Source organism: Canis lupus, chromosome 5 (genome assembly GCF_048164855.1).
Source record: "Canis lupus baileyi chromosome 5, mCanLup2.hap1, whole genome shotgun sequence".
NCBI lineage: Eukaryota > Metazoa > Chordata > Mammalia > Carnivora > Canidae > Canis > Canis lupus.
In genome coordinates this window covers 70,672,803-70,695,566 of record NC_132842.1, presented here as the reverse complement: position 1 = coordinate 70,695,566, position 22,764 = coordinate 70,672,803, and the positions used below count along the sequence as shown (strand labels likewise).

General features: G+C 39.1%; 1 protein-coding gene and 1 long non-coding RNA gene across 41 annotated transcripts in view; one reads left to right on the top strand and one right to left on the bottom strand.

The window, feature by feature from the left end:
• Positions 1–22,764, bottom strand: part of PUM1 (pumilio RNA binding family member 1) — a 134,151-nt gene that overhangs the window by 50,860 nt on the left and 60,527 nt on the right. For 21 of the 37 annotated variants that reach the window (XM_072827430.1, XM_072827401.1, XM_072827403.1 and 18 more), the window contains exons 4-7: positions 19,033–19,141; positions 17,881–18,059; positions 8,513–8,679; positions 6,215–6,485 (exon numbers count right to left, since the gene is read on the bottom strand). The exons of 4 other annotated variants lie outside the window; for them this stretch is intronic. In XM_072827430.1, coding sequence (XP_072683531.1) covers positions 6,215–6,485; positions 8,513–8,679; positions 17,881–18,059; positions 19,033–19,141 — 726 coding nt within the window. The remainder of the gene's footprint in view (positions 1–6,214; positions 6,486–8,512; positions 8,680–17,880; positions 18,060–19,032; positions 19,142–22,764) is intronic. 12 more of the 37 variants (XM_072827417.1, XM_072827418.1, XM_072827424.1 and 9 more) reach the window with 2 other exon arrangements.
• On the top strand, positions 7,291–22,082 carry LOC140634046 (uncharacterized). Of its 4 annotated transcripts, none has more exons than XR_012031601.1 (5): positions 7,291–7,510; positions 7,894–8,062; positions 9,372–9,701; positions 16,276–18,172; positions 20,632–22,082. It is a non-coding gene; the product is annotated as an uncharacterized lncRNA (long non-coding RNA). The 4 variants fall into 4 exon arrangements; XR_012031603.1 differs by having other exon boundaries at positions 9,638–9,701; positions 17,899–18,172; positions 20,632–22,070; XR_012031600.1 differs by having other exon boundaries at positions 17,899–18,172; positions 20,632–22,068.

The following is a 22,764-nucleotide window of genomic DNA, read 5'->3' as shown; positions in this document are numbered from 1 at the left end:
GAATAAAAACCTTCTTTATTTTATAGTGGAAAAATACGTTTTACTATATACTCCATGCAGAGAAAGCCACAAATGCAACTGAATTTGCAGGTGAGACAACCCCATATATCAAAAGGCTTTGTGTTTCTAGTACTGGGTCCAAAGGACACAGCCCAGAGCTAGACACACTGGAACACAGATGTTCCCATCACTTGTAGTAATGACTTTCAGTAATTCTCTTAGCTTCATGAGGTCTTAATTTTCTTACCTATAAAAATGTAGTTCCTGCCCTTCCCATGGGGATGTTGTAAGGATTCACAGAGAAAAGACCTTCGTACTATAACATCAATGGTGGGACTATAACATCAATCTTTTAAGAAAAAAAAAGTTTATCATGGCAGGCAGTACACAAAATATGTGAAATCTGCTACTGTCTGAGGATTCCAGATAAAAGTCCATGTTTGACCAGGTTATCTGAACTACAATGATAAACAATGATTTCTGGATAAACAGGTACATATATAAACTGTGCTGAATTTTTAAAAAAGAAAACTTCACATTTCCTTAGCAGATGAACAATCTGATTCCAAAATAATCTCTGAACAAGGTGGGAAAAACAAAATATGTCCTTCCATCAATTAAATACGTATTTTTTGAGGAAAATCATTTAAATTTTCAGCAAAGTCAAAGAACAATAAAGGTAAGTTTCAAGTGACCAAACTGCTAAAGTCAGCATTTTAACAGTGACAATACATGACACTGATAAAATAATCTTCCTCTCACTTGTCAATTGAGAAGAAAGCCAAGAATATTAAAGACTTATATTAAAACTGTACACAAACTGGGCTTCAGAAGAATGACATCTATTCACTACCACACTCTTAAAAGCAATGTTTGCCACTTCCTCTCCCATCTGCTTATGACTATGAGGGAATGAGGGAATGTATCTGTACTTCAATTATGATTTTCAGAGTATTGTTTCATGCTTAAGAGGTGAGTTTTAGTACATCGGTATGTAGTTTTGTACAACATGCTACATTAGGCTATTTTTAGATTAACTGAATTCTAAATAAAGAGCATCAACAATTAATCTGATTAATCTGTAATGATGTAATCCCAGCTTTGCTTTCTGCTACATATAATTGCAATATAATGAAATCTAGCAGTACCTTTATAAAATATACTTAAGGAAATAAAAGTAATTGTACGGTTCGTCATTAAAATAAGAAGAGTGCTCATGTACCATAACACAAAATGGTACAAACATATTATTATGAACTGTTCACTGTTTAAAATGCTCACTATTCACCATCCAGGGTTAAGGAGAAGACAATACGGGAAAAATGAGGGGAAAAGGGACGATACTCCAAAGATATCAACAAGCATTTCAAAGCACACTAAATTAGGTATACTTAAACCCCAGATCTTTGTACTTGGGATAGGTAAAATTATCCTTATTTTCATGAAATTTAGCATGTCCTTCAATTATGATTATAGGCAACACACCACATTAACATTAGCTATACACCTGTGACTTAATAATCAATAGAAATCACATATAGGGTGCCAGGGTGGCTCAGTCAGTTAAGTGTCCAACTCTTGATTTCGGTTCAGGTTGTAAACTCAGAGTTGTGAGATCCAGCCCCATGTCTGGCTCTGGCGCTGGGCATGGAGCCTGCTTAAGATTCTCTCTCTCCGGGGATCCCTGGGTGGCTCAGCGGTTTGGCGCCTGCCTTCGGCCCAGGGCGCGAACCTGGGGTCCCGGGATCGAGTCCCGCGTCGGGCTCCTGGCAAGGAGCCTGCTTCTCCTTCTGCCTGTGTCTCTGTCTGTCTCTCTCTCTCTCTCTCTCTATCATGAATAGATAAATAAATCTTTAAAAAAAAATAAATTCTCTCTCTCCATCTCCTTCAGCTCCTCCCAGCCCCTCTCAAAAACAATAAAGCGGGGGGAAAGTCACATACATTTTCATGTTCCTTTAGAACTACTAGACATCCCAAAGCCATCATGATCACTAGTATGCCTACTTCTGCAGCATGCATAGTATGATAATGCAGATACATCTTGAATTTGTCATTAAATATTTCTGTAACTATTTCTACATAACTGGTTCTTTTGTAAACCTACTTATACTATACATCATTCACACAATTCAGCCCACAGATCTCATCAAACCGCTAAGGGGTTCATGGCACAAAAAAAGGAATCCTCGCTTTAAATAAATCTTAGGTGAAGTCTATCATAAACAGTGACTAGACAAATAATTTAACTATCCAAAACCCAAAGTATGTCTAAGTACCATTAAGTTTGTAATGAACTAAATGAAAATTACCTTTCTTGCATTTATTCGTAGGCTGTCCTATACTGTGTATCTCAAAAGAAGTTGATACTAATAGCTTTATGAAACCAAATCAAAATCCTGATTAAAAAGAAATAGGACTTAAGAAGGAATTATTTCTTTTGTCAAATTCCAAACTAGAAAAAAAAAAAATTCCAAACTAGATCCCATCATAAAATCACATAAAATCACAAATAAATCTACCTAATTAACTGTAGCAAGTAACAAGGACACAATCGTCAATAATTAACTGATTGATATGGGTAAGTAATGTCTACAATTGCTACTAAAACTAAAAGCACAAAAAACTAAACCATGGTAATTAAGTCATTCCTTCTTAGAATTGTCTTGTCACTGTCAATAGGGCAGCACGGCAAAGTTGCTAAGATCCATAACCCTGCCTGTGTGACCTCACAAGTCGCTGTTTCCCAGTCTCGCCCATCACCGAGGATGTCTACTACATTATCTACTGAACATGCCCTGTTGAGTTCTCATAGTAAGCCTTTACGTTTTCCTACTTCCTGCAGTGGAATTTTCACTCTTCTCCTGATATAAACAAGTCTCACAAGGAACAGTTCGAGATCTAACTCTTCCAAAAGTCCTTCCTTTCCCAGAATAGAGTATGCTCTCCCTTGTCTGAGGTTCTAGCACATGGGCATGTCCTAAACTTGTCTTTGAGTACTTCCCTGCACTATTTAAATAACCAAATGAGTCACAATAACTAAACTGAGAGCTATGGGTGGGGGGGAACCCATTTCATCATGAAAAATTTCCCTGGCTTCAGATGAGCACAAAAAATGCAAACAGAAAATTATAATCCACAGCCTACAAATCTGTGATCTCCTTGAAGTTATCAACAAAATTAGATTTCAAAAGAATTACATAAGTTTTCTGATTAGATGGCAACAGAAGACTGTGACCCTATAAAGGAGGTAATTTCCTGGATACGGTACAGGTCTAGTTATGAACAAGAGGCACAAGCTTAGTGGGCTAGAACTAAAAGACTTGCATATTAGAATACAAGCTAGGCCTTAAAGAGTGGCCTCCAGAACTCTTAGAAGGCTAGTTCCAAATTTTAGTTTGGGGAAGTGTATTTAATATGGGGAATATTGAGATATTATAAAGGGGGATATGGAAAAAGTTTCCTGAAAACTTGGTCTGCTGAAACAAAAGCAGAAGACACAGAAGAACCAGACCCAGGGCTCACCCTAAGGAGCTTACAATCTAGCAAGGACTATTAAACAAGAAATTATAACACAAGGCGGGACAAAGGCAAGCACAAAGCACTACGGAGTTCAGAGGAGACAGACAATACAACTCCCTGATATGGGATCAAGAAAGCTAACAAGCATTGGATCTTCAAGAATGACCAATTAAAATAGTAGAAAGGGGAAAAGGAATAAAATATAATGGAAAGCAAATGAGTAAGGAATATTGGAGGCAAAAAATATAAGGTCAAACACCAATTTCCAGTAGAAAAAGGATCCTACCTTCATTAACAGCTACTCCGGCCTCTATGCAGGAGACACGGGGAGGTTAAAGATCTTGAAAATACTTAGAAGTCTTGGCCCAGTAGTTCCTGGGCATGTTATTAAAGTGCCCACTCTACGACCATTTTTAAAACAATCTACTTAGAAAAGCAAGAATTATGGGCCCTTGGGATAAAACAACAAAGATCACATCACGTGATGGTGGTAACCATGCCCCTATGTTGCCACAACCAAGACACACATGGGAAGCCAAAAACCAACAACAGTTTGTCAAAATAATAATGTTCAGTTTCAAAAATTGCTGAAATTGGATATGTGGTGAAGGCATCCCAGGCTTCATAAATCTAAGCAGGTGCTACCTTTGACATAATCATGTTAACTGCTTGTGAGTTTGTAAAAGGACGTATCTGCTCAAGTCCTAATAATTATCCAGCCTCCCAAAACATTCGTAAAATTAGTTTGAAACCAGAGATCAATACATCAAAAGAGAATCCCAACTCCAATTATGAAGTAAAGAACAATTCAAGGAAAAAGCATTAGGTTTTTCTTCACAAGAGGTTGAAGACAAGTACTGCTTCAATAACAAGCAAAAGGTTAGACTGGATTAGATGGGGAATGGGAAGCTAAGCACCAAAAATAGCCAGAGTTCAGACCACAGAAGACAAAGTAAAAGAAAGAATTCAGGCAAAACTTCTTGATATAACCAGGTTAAAGAATCCTGATTAGAAGTAGCCTACACTCGGGCTGCTTGGGCGACTCAGTCAGTCAAGCGTCAGACTCTTGATATCAAGGTCATGAGTTCAAGCCCTGCATTGGGCTCCACAATGAGTGCAGAGCCTACTTTAAAAAAAAAAAAAATAGTAGCCTACATGCAGAATTTAGACAGAGAATTACCATCCTCCTATCCTAAGCTGAGCAAGCTGAAGTCTGTGTGGTAACAGTGTCCCCTACATTTGCTGATGCAGCATTAAGTCCTGAAGTAATTTCTGGCTTCACTCAAAACTGCCGTTTTGAGGATTCACTGTGAAAGGCGGCAAAACAGTGAAGAGAAAAGGCACAAAAAATTACTCTTCGGGGGCATCTGGGTGGCTTTGTTAAGTGTCTGCCTTCAGCTCAGGTCATGATCTCGGGATCCTGGGTTGGAGTCCTGTGTCAAGGCTCAGCGGGAGCCTGTTTCTCCCTTTCCCTCTGCCGGTCCCTTCTGCTTGTGCACACAACACTCTATCTCAGATAAATAAATAAAACCTTAAAGAAAATGTTCTTTCGTAGAGGTGGCATTTCTAATGGGAACCACAGGGAGAGTAGTGGACACTTACAGTTTACTCTCTCTGGAAAAAGAGTTTGTTAATTAAAACTAATAGATATGATATGACCAGAGCACACATATCACATCATCCCTTAAGGGATTTACTTTTGTTTATAATTAATGTTATAATTACTATTACTAATATTAAGAGGTTAGCTTTATTATCAACAAAAGTCATTTAAGATCAGCTATTTATGACAACAAAGGAACAGACCATAAGCCAATTTCCCCCATGGATGTAGAATTTCTGAACTTCAAAATGAGATTTTAAACTTTGAAGCCTAGAGGTTTGTATTTATGTTAAAGTCTAAAATTAATGAGTATCAGACATTCATGGCCCATCAAAGTGCTTCCAGCCACAAGAGAGAGCTTGTAGTACCAACAAGATGGGGAAGCTACCTGCGCCCTTTTATAATTCAGCAGCTGGCTTTTTACTTTAAAAAAAAATTTTTTTAAAGAATGATCAGTAAACCCCAGAGATAGTCGTACCATGCCTTTAAAACCAGAAGGCACATACATGTTTTCCAAGGATTTACAGAGAAAACAGAGCCACATAATTTCACTGTAGATTTTTACACTGAGTGATTTGTGTTTTTCCCCCGAATCATATTTTAACTTTTAAAAGGCAGCAGATATGTTTGTGATCTATACTCAATTAAAAGACAGGACTAATAAGACAACCTCACACCGGACTCCTGCCAGCAGTAGGTAACAGAGTTTACTATTTTAAAAATAAAACGAACCAACAGCATCACAATCATATTCATCTTTAGAGAGATTAATTTAGCATCCAAGAGGATTGTGTTACAAGAGGTAACACTATCTCACCCACTCCCCAGGCTCTGGGGTGACAAAGGAGCCAAAGGAAGTACATGTAGAGCAGAGTAAGCTCTTGCCAATAATCTCAGCATGGGAATCAGCCTCTTGAGGGGGAAGATACAGAGGCTTTGGATGCCCACATCACTATCAGGTCAAGAAGGGTAGGCTATCGGTAGCCTAAAATAATGCCACCCTCCTCCCATCCCTTCCATTCTTAGTCACTTGAATAATGTGCTGGCTGGAGGTACAGAGTAAAGAGAGTGACAGAGAGACACACACAGTACCTGTTGTTGAGAATTGTAGTCAAAAAGTCCCACAGTTGCTGCTGCTGAGTCCACAGGTACCTGCGTGCCTGAATAATCAAACTGAAGAGGCTCCATGCCCACATGTTCCATGGGGTCCAAGGGGACACTCTGGGACTCCATGTTGGAGAAATCCTCCACAGGCTTGGCACCATTGGTGCTGGTCAGCTGGGCTAAGCCCTCAGAACCATTCTGGTTTGGACCCAGAAGATCCACTTCATTAGCAGAGTTCTGGCAATTACCAGGGGTACGGCTAAACAGAGAAAGTAAAGGGCATTAAACCTTATTTTGAGCGGGGAGGGACACTACAGCAACCCAAGTTTAAGGACAGTGTCCTTGAACATAATTTATCATCAACAGTACTTAAAACTATTTCTACAAACAACCAGAGACACGTTACAGAGCATACATGTTATATCCTGCAAAAAATATTCTTCTATTGCTTGCCTTCCCACCACAACCCACCCTGTAAATTTACATTAGCTAGTATTAATTTACAATCCCTTTAACCAAAGGGCCCAGATTTGAAGAACAATGAATGAACTGGAAAAAAAACTTCCTGTGGCAACCACGGAAAGATTCTAAAAGGCAGGTAGTAAACTAAGCCCCCTCAAAAGTAACACCTACTCTTCAAACAGAGAGCTGATGGAAAAAGTAGTTTCTAGGCGAAAATTCCATATATGAGAATGATTCTATTAAAAAAAAAATGTTTTCTAGGCAAAAAAAGTTTGAAGTATTATCTTGGTAGTACTGGTCAGTGCTAAGCCTGTCTTCCCTTCTAAGAAACCAGAAGCAAACCTTACAAAATTATAAAATAAACTCATTATCTAGGATATGCCCCTGATGAAGAAACAACTCTAAGAATTAAAAGTACTGTGAAGGTATAATTTATCATCCAAACCAGGATACTCCTCTAAGAGCAAAAAGGGGGCACTATTAATAAATATCCTAGGACATGGCAGAAAAGAGCACTATCTTGGGTGACCAGGACTGAATCACCCTATGTAAAAGAACTGCAGGACAATGTAATTCCAAATCAGACTAACATAGAACACTGTTACATTCTAGTAAGGGGAGTGTAGCCTGTGACTACATTCTGTGACCTTCAGCCCTCAAAGAAACCCTACACTGGCACAAATTAAAGCTACTGCCCTATTCCTTCTCACACGCATGCCCTACCACCACCACCCAGCCAGAAGTCAAATACTACCAAACCCTGCTACAGGCTGCCTGAAGTTCATGATGGAAAGGTTATCCACTTTATCTGAAAGACCTTAGGTAAGTGGTTATTACTCTGTGCCTCAAATTTACTCTAAAGACTATAATTCTTTATACTCACATGATTAAAAAACTAAATTAGGAATACTAAACAAATGAATGTTATTCTGCAAACGATGATCCAAAATGAATTTTTAATTTTGGCTTTGGTAGGTATCAGGATCAAAGACAGATGTGTGTTTTAGACACACATATATTAGCTTTAGACTAACATTAAAATTATTCAAAATTAAATTCTCTACCTGTATATCACTGACCAAGGATCTTTATATATTTAAAATTATACATGAGCACTAAAAGTTACCTATATAAGTGAAGAATATTGCCAAGTGTGGAAGACAAATATACTATGTCATTTGAATAGCGTGTATATTAAATTATAGGGTAAAACCTGCAAATCAATCATGACCAGAGATGGAATGAGAGGCATCCATGGAAGGGAGACGACTAAACAAGTCATGTAAGCTGCATCTCTGGTTCTTCAAATTGAGGAAAAGGACACTGACCCACCCACTTCCCTAGGGAGCTTAGGAGTCTGGAATAAAATAATGTGTAAGTTCTCAACTGTTTCTCTCCACACTAACAGGCCAGAGAGAGGACATACTTTCATTAGTGACATGGTTACTCTTAAGCTAGTGATTTGGGAGAAACTTAGGGAAAGTCCCAAGGCATCCATCTCAGGTGATTTTAATATTTGAAAATCACTGAAACAATATTTATAGAATCATTCTGCAAATAATAGAGCCCTATGCAAATGCAAAAGCTATTGTTTTGGCAAAGTACCAGGCACTGACAGCTCTTAAAAAGTTCCACCTTACCAGTAAATTTACAGTCTTTGTGGTATGGCCTGCACTGGACCCAATTGGTAAAAAAGATAGATAAGGAAGGGAAAAAGAAAAAGAAAAAGGAAAAAAAACAAACAAACTAAAATCCAAATAAAGCTAAATAAAAACAAAAACCCATAGCCCCCATTCAAAAGTCAGAAGTGTAAAACATACAAACCTAAAATCTTTGACGTCTGCATCAATCCCATTCTGCACTGGCAAACCATTCGTCTTGTCCATCACATCACCCTCCTCCTTCAAATCTCCTAGCTTATCTCCATCAAACGCACCCTTGTTCTTCTTGTCACCTTTGTCGTTTTCATCACTGTCTGCATCCCTTGGGCCCTGTTTAAAAAATAGCTTCAGCTTCACTAATCATCATCAACTAACAATAGAGGGCAACCACTGTGGACACCAGACTACACTAGATGCTAATTAGAACAGGATAGTGTCCGTGCCCTTTCAAGACATTACAATCTAATTAACAGACAACACAGAGGCAGGAACACTGCAGAGAGTCTTGCCAAATGGGGGAGACAGACATACAATTATGTTACAGAGTTTAGGACAGTCTTACCATGCCCAACGTCCCACCATCCCATTTTTTCCTCTCTACCCAAAGCCCAGCCACAACTTTACATCCCTTGGTCCCACTTCTCTACTTCCAAATCTAACTCTATATGATAGCACGACTCCTAGTAAGCCCCAGGTATGGCAGCTAACAGTATAGTTGGAAAGTGGTAGCCTAGGAAAAGAATTTCCTACTTTACCATTGCCTGTGTAAACTCCCTTACTTCTAAGTACTGAGCTAAGTGCAGTCTGACATCATTCCAGTTCAGTTATCTTCCACTTGGCCCTGGGACACATGCCCTGCCAATTTGCACCGCCCCAGCTCCGCTCTCTATCTCAGGCTTACTGCATCAATAATTCACCCATCATCAGGCTTTTTTTTTAAGCTTTCAAAACATGTTAAATCTAACTGTGAACTTCTTTCACCAAGATACTCTAAGATGTGCTTATCTTTCACTCTCTGCCAGTTCCCATACCAGATCATTTTGAGATTACGAGGAAGCCCCTTCAGCGGGATCGTTGCTGCAGCAGACTTTCTCTCTCAAGTGTTTCAAACTACAAAGACTGAAAGACTAGACCTAAAAGAACGGTTTTAGTGCTAAGCACATTGATGCCTTTTCTTCTAAGGAAATGAAGTCTACCCCCTCATAACCAACATATATGGTTAAACAATATATATGGTCCTAAGTTAAGACCTGTACATATAAAGCAAATGTGCCTTGATCTCCAAAAGGAAAAGAAGATTTGGTGGAGTGACTTGACACGGTTCACAGAACTTTGCAGAATCCTACCAAATGGTAAGTAATCTTTGCTGTTATAAAACGGGAGAGAAGCAACCTTGCTTGTCCTCACCACTGACTTCTAGGCAAAGGAAGAAACAAATAGACCTGGACTAAATTAAGCTCCTGTCAAAAAAGAACCAATGAGAGAAAAAGATGAGAGCTATGTCCCAGCATTTCCAGTCACTATAACCAAATTTCACTGGGATAGGGGAGGACCGGTAATGGAGGCTGGGGCAGCGATGCTCGTTTTGATCAGGCAGGCCCATGAATGCAAAATAAATGGATGTTTTCAGAGTAATTCCTGGTGATCTCTGGCCCAGAACAGGTAACTCATGAATCTTGACAGAAAGAGCTCTTAGAGCTTTCTTTCACCTGCCAGCTGAGAGTCCATTTTCCTTTCAAAATCATTCTCTGTTCAAGACACAGAAAAAAGATTTCATGGCTAATATGAACCAAAGAATACGTACAAGAAGGAACACAGAAAGGACATACAACTTCATTTCATGTGACATCCAAGACGGTAAACTACAGTTCTGGCAGCCACTGAGATATGACCTTCACAGTAGAGTCTTCAAAGTGTAAGACTAATATTGGTTCAAAAGGAGTGAATAACAGCCAATTAAGCACCATAGTGAGATCCCAAAGCACAGATGGGAATATAATAAGATTCTAAAGACATAAAGATCTTTCAAAACATCCAGAAACAATAACTCCCTCCTACTGCAAAGGTAAAATTGACAGAAACCATGTATTCATTTTCATATCCCCAGCACTGAATACAGTGCTTGGCAGAAGTTCAAAAAAAAAAAAAAATGTGAGAAAGTAAACTGATATGACCAAAAAATCCTGTAAAACTGAACTACTAAAATAAGAAGGATCCTCCCATTGTCTTTATCATAGGACTCTAGGAGATAGTGATACAGTCTAGATAACAAACAACTCAGCCTGAATGGGCCACTATTAATGTCAGTAACAAGAGTATTAGAAAGATCATGCCACTAACACACCGAAGTAACCTTCCATCAATCTATAAATCAAGTCACTGGCTCAGAAGGAACAGTCCAGCTCCAATTTCTCATAAGCAGTACCAAAGGTTTGCAGGCAAAAATAGGAAGGAAATGGAACAAAGAAGCAGTAGGAAATGTCACCAACAAGCAAGAAAGCTGGTGACAGGGGAGATTCACTCACCAAATCAACACAGTAGTATCTCTCCTTGGTGACCCTTTAGAAGGCCTCCTGAGAAGCTGCTGGGCCTGTCTCTAAGCTGACTACCATGGCCTGAAAACAGTCACTGATACTTAACTTTCCTAGTTATACTGCCAGTGGAAGATTTTCAAAGGAATCCCTAGGATGGGCTGTTTTTCACCCATATTGTACAGTCTACTCATATAAAATATAGCTCCCTGAGCTTTCTGCTCTGAGTAGGCTATAAATTCCTCAGAACCATAGGTTCCTTTGATTTGAAGGCAGGGGGCCCACGAGAAGCTTCCATTCCTTGATTTGGATGGTCACTGAGTGTATTCATTTTGTAGAAATACATGCAGATGAACATTTATGACTTAAACACTTTTCAGCAAACAGGTCACATTTCAATAATGAGTTTACTTAAGAGAAAAAAGTTCAGTAAGTTAACAGCAGTCCAAAATAAAAACGGTTGACACGTCTGATTTTTTAGCTATACCCAGAGTACAAGTGGGAAGACTTCTTCTCAAAAGTCTGCTATTAAAAGAGAATGCAGGGGCACCTGGGTGGCTCAACGGTTGAGCATCTGTCTTTGGTTCAGGGCATGATCCCGGAGTCCCAGGATCGAGTGCCGCATCGGGCTCTCTGCATGGAGCCAGTTTCTCCTCCCTCTTATGTCTCTGCCTCTCTCTGTGTGCCTCTCATGAATAAATAAAATCTTTACAAAAAAAAAAAAAAAAGAGAGAGAGAGAGAATGCAGGGTTTAGGATTATAAAACTGGTCTCTTAGAAATGTGAACACCTAGAAAGAAAAGAACAGGAGTACATTATATGGGATTTTTACAGATGCTTTTAATATTTAAGATAAGGGTAGGTATTCATAGCTATGTGGTCTTTCAGAAAGAACTAATCCAGATTGCACAGAACCTAAATTCTATCTCAACTGCTAACACTAACTGGTCAGAGGACTTTGGACAGGTCAATAAACCTGAGTCTTGGTTTTCTCATCTATAGCACAGGCATAATTTTGTTTAAAGCAGAATAGTTATGAAATGATGCATATGCAAAGGATTTATGAAGTATAAATCACTTTATACAAAAGTAATATGACAATTAGCAAAAGCTAGGCACTGGGATGGTGTTTCTTGTATAATATTATCCAAGATATCAAGATTAAAACTCTTAAATGCCCCCCAATTAAGTGGTTTAACTCTAATATAAGTATACAGCCAATCTGGCCCTCCCAGGGACACTCATTTTCACAGTGCAGTGGCTGTATGATTAGTGTTGAACATCACTATCTTTAAAATTTACAAGTGTCTGGGCTCACACCCAGAGATTCTGATTTAATTGGTCTGTAGAAGCTCCCTCAAGTGTTATAAAAAGCTTCTCCTCAGCAACTCTAATAAGCACTCAAAATGAGAACCACTGTAATTAAGTCCAACATAAGCATCATAAAGGCAGGGTTTTTGTTTGGCTTTTTTGTCACACATTACCTAATACATAATAGTACTGAAAAGTCTGTTATCTAAATAAAAGAAAAAACAAGGATTAATAGCAGCATCTTTTTATTGTGGGCTTCCTTTAAATGAATGTTAACCCAAACCTGCAGTCAAATATAAGCTCCAATGAGTACTCAAAATGCACGTAGCCCAGCCCAAGCAAAATCTCGAGAGGGGCCAAGAAGGATTCTGAGATGTCCTGTCTACACAGACATGCAAGACTATGCTCCACTGCGAGATACCAAAGAATTAGAGAGCAGATAGAGACAAGAACATTATATTGTGGAAATCAGAGTCCATCCATTTCTGGCTCAGCTTCCTCAAAAGCCTCACACAACAGGAGGAATATTTCAGAGAATATCTATTAAAATTCTGAATGAGCTAGAGAAATGAGAATTTCTCCTCTTACTGCAGTGATCTTACCACAAAGCTCCATGGAACAAGTCATATTCAATGAGATTAGTAATTTTCCTCCCTTCTTTCTAAAAAGGAGTATTTTGCATATTTGAAATGAGAACAAAGTTTGAATTGGGACCTACCATTTCCCTTCTAAGTCTCATTTTTTGCATCTATAAACTCATAGGGACAACAGTATCTACCACAAAGGGTTGTTTCAAGGATTCAATAAGGCAATTCATAAAGTGAAAATTTTTCTTAAAAAAAATTTAAAAGTACTTTATTCCATTTCACATTTTTCCCCCACTGCCGTTTTCAGACATATTCACCCTTCACTCTCCCAAAGCCTCAAAATTGCTAGATTTCTTATATCTCTCCCCCTGCAAAAAATCCTTCTGGCTCTGATCATTAGGCCACTTGTACCAGTGATTTTCCTGAGATGTGCAGAATTTAGCCACCATCAATTACTACATTTCATCAAATCAATTTATAAAACATATCATCATTTTATATACTGCTAAAATGGAAATACTGGCAATTAAACTATTATATATTACCATTTGAAAGATGAATCCCAATGAACAAAGTGGGGAGGTAGGTGTACACTCTAGAGACAGTGGAACACAGAATATACCAGGTACTGAGTACATGGATAAACTAATTCCTGGTATAGAGAAAAGAAGAGTGTCCCCTCTGCTGTGATAACCACCAGACTGGGGGGGAGGTCCCACAAAAAACTATCGTGACCATGCAGAATGGCATCTGTTATTACAGAGATGAAAACAAAACAAGTTTTCTGAAAGTTCGTTGTTGCTTTAACTTTTTATTTAGTCAATAGTTAAAAGCTTGATACTACAAAGTAGAGCATGTAGATTCTTGTTCAAAGGAAGCTCAAATCTGAAGGGGCTCTATCCTATAGATGAAGTTTCTGAATGTGATCCATGGCCTCCTGGCAATTTAATCTCCCAAGAAAATTATGTATTTATCAAACTTCAGTATGCATGCAAATCACCTGAGGGTCTTGGGAATATGCAGGTTTTGATTAAATAGATCTGGGGTAGAGTCTGAAATTCTGAACTGATAATATATAATAAGCTCCCAGGTAGTGATAATGCTATTGTCCCAGAGACTTTGCGGAGCAAGATTCTCTGAGGTTTACAAAGCATTTTCATATATATTACACATCCATACGAGTTAGACTTTGTGGGTTTTTAATTATTCCATTTCACAGAGGAGAACATTAAGGTTCAGTTGAAATTCAAACCCCTGACTTCTAACTGCATTACACTGCACAAAATTGTTTTATGTTTTTTGGGTTTTTTTCCTGCACAAAGTTTTTAAACAAAATAAATTAAGTAGCAATGGTTACCTAAAACAAATACAGTGAAGATTAGAAAACCCAGTTATCAAATTTTGTGACCCAAACTAATTGCTAGAAGTATGCAAGCCTCCTCTAGGTCAGAAAGCAGCCAGTCTCTACACACAAGTAGAAAGGCCTATCAAAGGTAAAAATCTTAATAAAAAAAAAAAAAAAAAAAAGTAAAAATCTCTCCTCTTCAAGGTTAAGGTGATCTTCACCTAAATATGAAGTTTAAGTGGTCTTCTCATTTCCCTAGGCATCATAAACCAGAAAAGTAGACATTACAATCCACTCTTCTGACTGGGTAGACTTCCATCTATTTGAAGATTGGTTGGTATTCCAAAATATAAACAGTAGGGTTCTTCGACAGGATATTTCACTCAGTGGCCTCACAATACAGTAGTCACAGGTGGTTTTGTAACCATTCTGAACCATGCTTTGTTGAGGGGGGATTTTATTTATTCCAGAAGTAAATAAAGGATACGAAAAGAAAATTTTAAAGTGTTGACTCTGACTGAACTGGTATTCTGAGTTTTCCCATTATTCTGAAACTGCTACTCTGAAGTTTTTGATTCATATGCAGAAAAGTACCAAATTTTACAGTGGGTGCTAAAAACAAAATACTCTGAGATTCTTATTGTCAGCTTGAAAGTACTCTCATCACAGAAGCCAAAAGTACTCAACCAAGTCCATTTGTACAATCAAAATGAACTTAAGAAAGCTCAGGAAAGCTAGACAAATACTTTCATTCAAGCTGTAACCAAGACACAACCCTACTGAAAGTGGAAAATCACTGTAGAATGAGTACATTACTTTAGTTCTAAAATATCTTTAACTGAAAGGTTATTAGAGTCTGAATTACCTGTCATCAGTATCCAAGAATGAATGGCCGCTTAAGTGCTTGCTTTGAGGTCTACATTCATTATACCATCAGAGATGATATTTTCAGCTCTTGGAATTAAAATGGAGCCTCTCCACAGTTTACTGGGGGTAGAACTACCCAAAGTGAAAATATGTGAGTGCTCTGACCCATAAACCACCAAATGCCACTCTTAGAACAATTATCTAAAAAGCAGTAGATATTCTCTCTTCCCTGACTTCTGAACTCTTTCAGTAACAGACTAGATTTAAAAAAAAAAAAAGGAGGGAGGGAGGGGTGGTTCACCTTTCCAAGAAAATGAATCCATACCATGACAACCAACAAGTTGACTCAGGTTTCCATGACCAGAGCTTCGGTCAAACTCATAATAACCAACAGGCAGAGCAAAGCCAGGCTGATAAAGTAGCCGATAAAAGTAGTTCACCAATCCTTAGGCCTCCATCCACCAAAAGACTACATATGCAATGTGGTAGCCTGATGTCACCAGTCTTCCTGGATCACCCATTAGACACAATTCAAGTCAAAATATGCAATAGTATTTCATTACCCACAATCTGCCTTCTGAGAATTTGGAACACAGATTTGGAGAAGTTTCATTTATCTTTATGCAAACCTCAGAAGCTTGATAAATTACCTGATTGTGAGAGCTCAATTTTCTGACCTCTTAACTTTGAGATCTTAAATTCCTCTGGTGACAATACTGTACAAAAGCTAAAAATTACCAGTCTCTCAGGACAACTGGGAATTAATGCCATCTTTACAAAATTGAATACAAGACAATGAATGCAAAAGATAATGTTCTGTCATAAGATTAACTGATGAAGTAATTGCTTAAAAGAGGGAAGCAGGTAAAAATAATAATTCCATCCCAGCATTTTCTCTTTCTCCTAATTCCTATTATTTTTCTGCTTGCTTACAAACTTTACAGTAAGTAACCCGTGTGCCTCCTAGCTAATACCCAAGAATTAGAAACTGGTCACAAGCATGAGAGAGAATTCAAGGCAAGAGTCATACAGGTTTCAGCTCACCACACTGACAACTTACCTACCCACAATACCAACTTTTCTCCCACAGTAAATAACTAAAAGTTATACACAGAAATTAGCAGGCAGCAGTTCCTCGGAGAAATCTGAACTCATGAGATGGGGAAAGTGTGAGGACAGAAAAAGAGGTGAACCAGAGTTAAGGTAAAAAAAAGAGAAGTAACACCATCCTTCCCTTGGGACAAGGAAATGCTAATTTTGCCGAATCCATTCCTCACCTCCAACAGGTAGATCTTATTCTTCCCAAGAAGTCTTTTGAGAAGGTTCAAATAAAGAAGGCATTTCCTACCTGATCCACAAGCCATTAAACCTAACCTATGTATCTGCAGGATCAAAAGACTCAGAAGCAATCAGGTCAGCTTTGGAATGACTAGTACTCAAGACTCAATACAAAAGCCCCAGTTCAGTCCCTTGATCATCCTAAGGGTCATGATAAAAATAAAATATCCTCTCCTGGCTAAATTCCTCACGCCAAATTTCTAGGTATGAAGCTGGGAGTAATCTAAAACATGTTATTAGAGAGTTAATTTTTTCTGGTTTTCTTGTGCAATTAAAAGCTCCAGCCACATGGCAAGTGTCAATGGCAGCTGAAGCATCATCTCTGGCAGGCCTAGAAAAAAGCTAACTCCATGTGAATTCTGGTTATCTTAAATGTCACCTGTTACCCTCATGCAAACCAAATCAACATTCATTTAATGTCCACTAACATATGAAGGAATTGTACTTGACACCTGAGGAAGCTGCACCAAGAATGAACTCTTGCTACCCTAAAGAAGTTTCAGGTAGAATGAGGAAAACAAGACCATGCCTCTGATACCTAGCAACAGATAGATACAGGACAATAAAAATACTGACAACAAAAGCTGTAAGGTAAGATAAGATAGTTATGGAGGCAAAATGATTAATATGATTTGGGGGAAAGAAGGCCTTTTTATAACTGCCAACAAACAGTATTGGCTGAAAAAGATTTCACAGAAAGGACTGTGAAAAGGTACAGAGCAAGCCAAGTCAGGGGGAAAGGAGGGAAGACAGATTCAGGCTGCCTCTTGTGGCCTCCTGGCTATCACCTGGAATATAAAATCAGGCACAGAACACAGAATGAGGATGCCTCAAATGGAAACGCATCACAAGACATCTAGGTCTAGAGAGTTGATGGCAAGAAAGAAGTAGTTTTGAGAAAGAAAGGCCATCGAAGATGCTTGAGGAAGACGGTTTAAGACTTAAAAGGGAAGAAGTTATGGACAGAGAAACTGCTTTGGCAACAATCGAGCATCAGAGAGGTAAAATGGAGATGAATAAAAAAAATTGCAGATCTAGAATTAAAAGAACTTTGAGTTTCCTGACAAGCCAGGTATATGCGAGGCAAAGCTGTTCAAAGAGGGCCAGATCATCCCACAATAAAACAAAGCAAAGTAAGAATGATCCTACATACCCGATCCACTTTAAGGATTCTTGGGAATTGGCAAATCACCACTCTAAGATCTACTGCCTACTGACACCCCAGCTTCAGCTTTCTTATTTTAATTCCTTCTTTTTTTTTTTTTTTGTTTTAAACTAAAAATGTCTTCTGATAGACCGATGAACTGAGAACTAGATTTCAATTCTATCTCACATTATTATCAATGTATCCCCCCCAAAACACCATGTCTCTGGTTTTTAAAAGTTCAATTTGTATCTCCTATTGTGTTTGCTGGCATCTAATTGCAATAAAAGTGTTTTAAAATACACTGTAATTAGTGCTGTGAATATCTAAGGAAACTAAACAGGCATGTTTTGCTTTAGGGGAGGTAAAAAAAGAGAGATATAGGAACAAGTTCCTCAAGCCAACTTACAAATCCTCCTTTTCTTAGACAGGAATCGCCCGGGGATGAGCTCAACACATACTCCACCATGCTAACGCCTAGTCCCCCACTCTCCGATCGTGGGGACAGTACAGAATTGACCTCACTGTTCACATGGAAACTCTGACCAGGTCTTCTCTGCACCATGATTGGCTGGGAAACTGAATGATCTACAAAAAAGATACACAAGCATGATACAGTGCAGCCAGAGGCTCAAACAAATTATGAGTGATGTCTCATGGATAAACCAATGACTGGGAATCAGGAAGTCTGCCATGGTCAGGTGTGCCAAAACCTCCTGTTGTGTTTTTCCCTAAGTATAAAATTCTACATAAACTAAGGAAAACGGAACACACTCCTCATATATCCAGGACAGCAGAGCAATACAGCAGTTCGCATAACTGGTTTATCTAGCTACAGTGGATACCCTTTCAAGTAGCAGAATTTCTTTTTAATATATTTTATTGGTATTATTACTAAAACAAAATGTGATTTTACTGCCCTTTTTAAAACCAACAACATAATTTGATATTTTTGGATGACTCACTGTCATCTGAGGTTCCATTTTTACATTGCGCCGTAACACAGCACATCAGCTTTTGGATTTTCTCTTTCCTTCCTCCCTAGCCTCCATTCTTTCTTTCTGCTGTCAGTGTGTGCCTTTCAGGTTCTCCCCATCCCTCTTCAGGGGTAGTCTGTCAGAAAAGCATCCGTGCCCGGTGACTTGATTTGGCCCCAACCACATTTACAAATAGATCATCCCATACACAGTACACGGGGGGGGGGGGGGGGCAAGGGGAGGAAAAAGAAACATGGACTTCAAATGGCAGGCATGGATTTTCTGATTCCAAGTATGCTGACAGCAGTACAGAACAAGAAGTTATAGCTGAAATTATGGTCGTTTCAAATAAGACCACTCCCCTGTGGCTAACACTTCAATAAAATATTGAAGATTTGATTTTGTGTTAATTATGTTTTAATAAATTACATCATTATAAGCTCCTTCACGGCAATTATACTACAGGACAGGACACTGCTCGACATGCTTATGTCACTGATGTGAAATTCATGACTTGCCAATTGCTGAGGAAAGGAGCTCTAAGACAGGCATAAATCACAGTACAGATGCTAGATCTAGATTACCTGATGTTCCCCAGGCACTGTCTCGCCATTGATCACCCAGGAATATTCCTTTTGGTCCATCTTTGCTGGATTCATCTGTTTCCCAAAACTTTTTACCTGGCAAGAGCTGCTGCAAATTAAAAATAATAGACGCTTTTAAAGAATTCATAAAGGATGAAAGTACAGCAGTCAACACTTTCTTTTAGACAAGGGTACTGCAGATGCTCATGTGCCCTGAAGGTCTTTAATCACGGTGTTCTGACTACACAGACTGTGCTCAGAACACTACTGTTTATTTCGCAAAAGTCACAGAGAGGCCTAAGTCAAGGAGGGGCCACAGATCACCCCACCACAATAGAGACTCGGCTTAAATATCTAGAATTATTCTCTTAACCTATGCCAAGATTTTTAAGGGGGAGTAGGGCGGAAGGGGAGTGTTATTAGCTAAATGCTTGCTAAGAAGACTCCTTTTGAAAAGAAAGTACCTACAACTACTAAAACATTACTTCTGCCTACATGTGTACTAACTGGCCATACAAAGTTACTCAAGCTGGGGCATGAATTCAGACCCCAGCTATGGAACACTAGAGGCAAAACTCACCTCCTTTACACACAGAGATTGTGTTCACCAAAACCACTTTCATTACCAGAAAGAAAAAACAAACAAAGCTTCTCAACCACAACACTAATCTATTCCAAGATTTTGGAAAGACAGAAGAGCTATTTCCCCATTACTGGAAGGGAAATAAAATCTCCTAACCTCAGTTAATTTTACCAAAACTTAGTAATACCATTAAAGTGACTTCACAAAACATTCCATGCTTCACAGAAATGTACACACAACGAGCCCTAAACCAATATGAGAACTTTAAACAAGCTATGACCAAAGAAATGCAAAGTAATCGTCAAGTAAAACCCAGTACAGCTTGCACAAGACCAAAGCATTAATGACCAGGGTTATAAAGCGAAATTCCACTAGACTTCCATTATTTTTCATTCTGATCATCAGCTTTACTCACTAAAATGTCCTGGTCTGACATTCTGGTCTGACATTTAGCAAACATAGGTCTTTGAAGATGAGTATGGAAGTTATAAGCAATCAATTCCTAGCAACCCAAGCCTCTCTTGGGTTTATTCTCAGTTAACAGAGCTGGTCTGTTAACTTGAGGGAATGAGAGAGCCAAGGATAGGGAAAAAGGTGGCAGAGAGGGAGAGTTAAGCAGTGGGGTCAAGAAGTGAAGGACTAGACAACTTTTATGTGTCCTAGGATGAAGTGCCGAACTGTCCTGGGTCTCATCCTCTCCATACTAATGAAAGAAATAATTTTCAGGTTCTGGTGATTAGAAATATTGCTAATAAATACCTAGTATGATGCCCACCATATAGAAGGTTCTCAATAAATGTATTCAGTGGCATCACACCAAGGCAAAATTGCTGTAAATCAGAGAAGGGATACTGAAAATTAATGTGAATTACTCAAAGACAATTCAAGAATTCTTGTTTTTAAACTTTTTTTATTCTTTTGGTCTCAAAAATGCCTTCTCACACGATTACGAATATCTCCCTATTGGTTGTTATCTTTTCCAATTAAAATTGTAGTTTTTCTCCTGTATTTTGTAGGGAGTGTGTACAAGAAAGAATGCCGGCAGAAAGACACCTCACTTGGATAATTTTCATATTAATAGTGGATGTTCTCCATATAATAACGGAAAGATAGCTGAAGAGATCAAAATATATTCAGTATGGTGCTCATCCCTCTTCACACCGATTTGGAAATCTTCACTGAAAGTTCAAGGAAAAGGTGCTTCAGGGAACACCCTCCAGATGCAAATACAGGCTTACTGACTGAAAACAGCAGCCCTTTAACTAACTCAAGGCTTCAAAAAAGTCTTCTGGAATCCTGTCATCTTTCACTGTAGTTTGCCAGGCTAACACGCAAAGCCAGCAAAAGCAGGTAAACATGTAAACAAGGCAGGTTCCAGGCCAAATTCTCTCAAAAGGAAACAACAACACAACAAACATGTAAAAGGTGCTAAAAAGTGAAGACTCTACTTCAAAGTAGTAACAGATGTAACAAGTCTCAAAGAAAGACACACCAAAACCCCCAAGACCCTAGTAGAATACAAAAAGGCAACACTGTCTCCCATTATTAACCACTGCTATAAATATAAATCCCACACAGAGATTTATAGGAGCAGCCCCAAAGGTGCTAGAACTCCACATGTTGGGCAGTCAATTAGCTATTATCACTGAAAACAGCTTGGACTGAAAGGGCAAAGTGTGTACGAGATAAAGAAAAGGAGGTGGGAGGAAGGTGCTAGCATGCCAATTCTGGGAAGGGGAAAGGTGGAACCCATGGGCTGCCAAGAGTGCTCTGCGAATGGAAGAAAATTTAAATACTGACCCAAGGGATGTGGGCAAAGACAGAAGTAAACATAGCAAAGCTCTTCCAAATCTCTGGATCTTTCACAGAACCTAGTATTTCTCATTTTCCTCCAAAACATAACCATCTCCACCCCTCACCTGTGTGGTAAACAGCATCAGAAGGGACTCCTAATGACCTCTGCCTCCTGGTACTCATGCCCTTATATAATCCCCATCCCTTTATATCCCTTATTCTCTAAGAAATAACACATAGTAAGAGTGATAGCATGCCACTTTCAAGATATACAAAAAATTGACTACCCATCTTGTTTCTTTCCCTTGCCCTCTTGCTCTCATCTCACTTGCCCTCTTCCTTGCTCACTTTGACAAAGCTCACTGCTATGTTGTGACCTGCCATACAGAGAAGTTTACATAGAAATAAATAAATAAATAAATAAATAAATAAATAAATAAATAAATAAAATAAGGAGAGATCATGGGTCATCAATTCATTAGGAACTGAGCCCCTCCCCTCCCCCGGGGACCCACGGGTGGCTCAGCGGTTTGGCGCCTGCCTTCGGCCCAGGGCGCAATCCTGGAGTCCCGGGATCAAGTCCCGCATCGGGCTTCCGGCATGGAGCCTGCTTCTCCCTCCTCCTTTGTCTCTGCCTCTCTCTATGTCGGAAGGAAGGAAGGAAGGAAGGAAGGAAGGAAGGAAGGAAGGAGGGAGGGAGGGAGGGAGGGAGGGAAGGAGGGAGGGAGGGAGGGAGGGAGGGAGGGAGGGAGGGAGGGAGGGAGGAAGGGAGGAAGGAAGGAAGGAAGGAAGGAAGGAAGGAAGGAAGGAAGGAAGGAAGGAAGGAGCTGAGCCCCCTTCCCCACCCCCATCCTCCATCCAACAACCTGTGAGGAACTTACTCCTGACATCAATTTCCTGAGTGAGCCAGGAAGCTGACCCTTCCCTACCTGAACTCTTGAGAGGACTGCAGCCCCACCTGGAATCCTGAATGCAGCTTATCCCTGAAACAGAGATCTTCTGAAGCCATGACTGGGTTACGACCTACAGAAACTGTGAGGCATAAACAACTCTTTTTTTAAGGCACTAAATTTTTATGTAATCTGCTAGGTAGCAATAGGAACTAATACAGTTGTGAATACATTTGAATAGGGTTGTTTTGATAGTCTACACCGTTCTTTAAGAGTTTGTTTTTCTTGTTCTATTTCTTATATCTAAAATCCAAGTGCTTTTGAATTTGGGAAAAATTATATGCTTTCCATTTCATGTTCTCCCCTTGGTCTTATACCCTTTTCTGTATTAAAAAATGTGCTAACTTCTGCAAAATCAGACCAGCTTAGACATGTTAAGCTTACCAAAAACTAGTATAAGCTTAC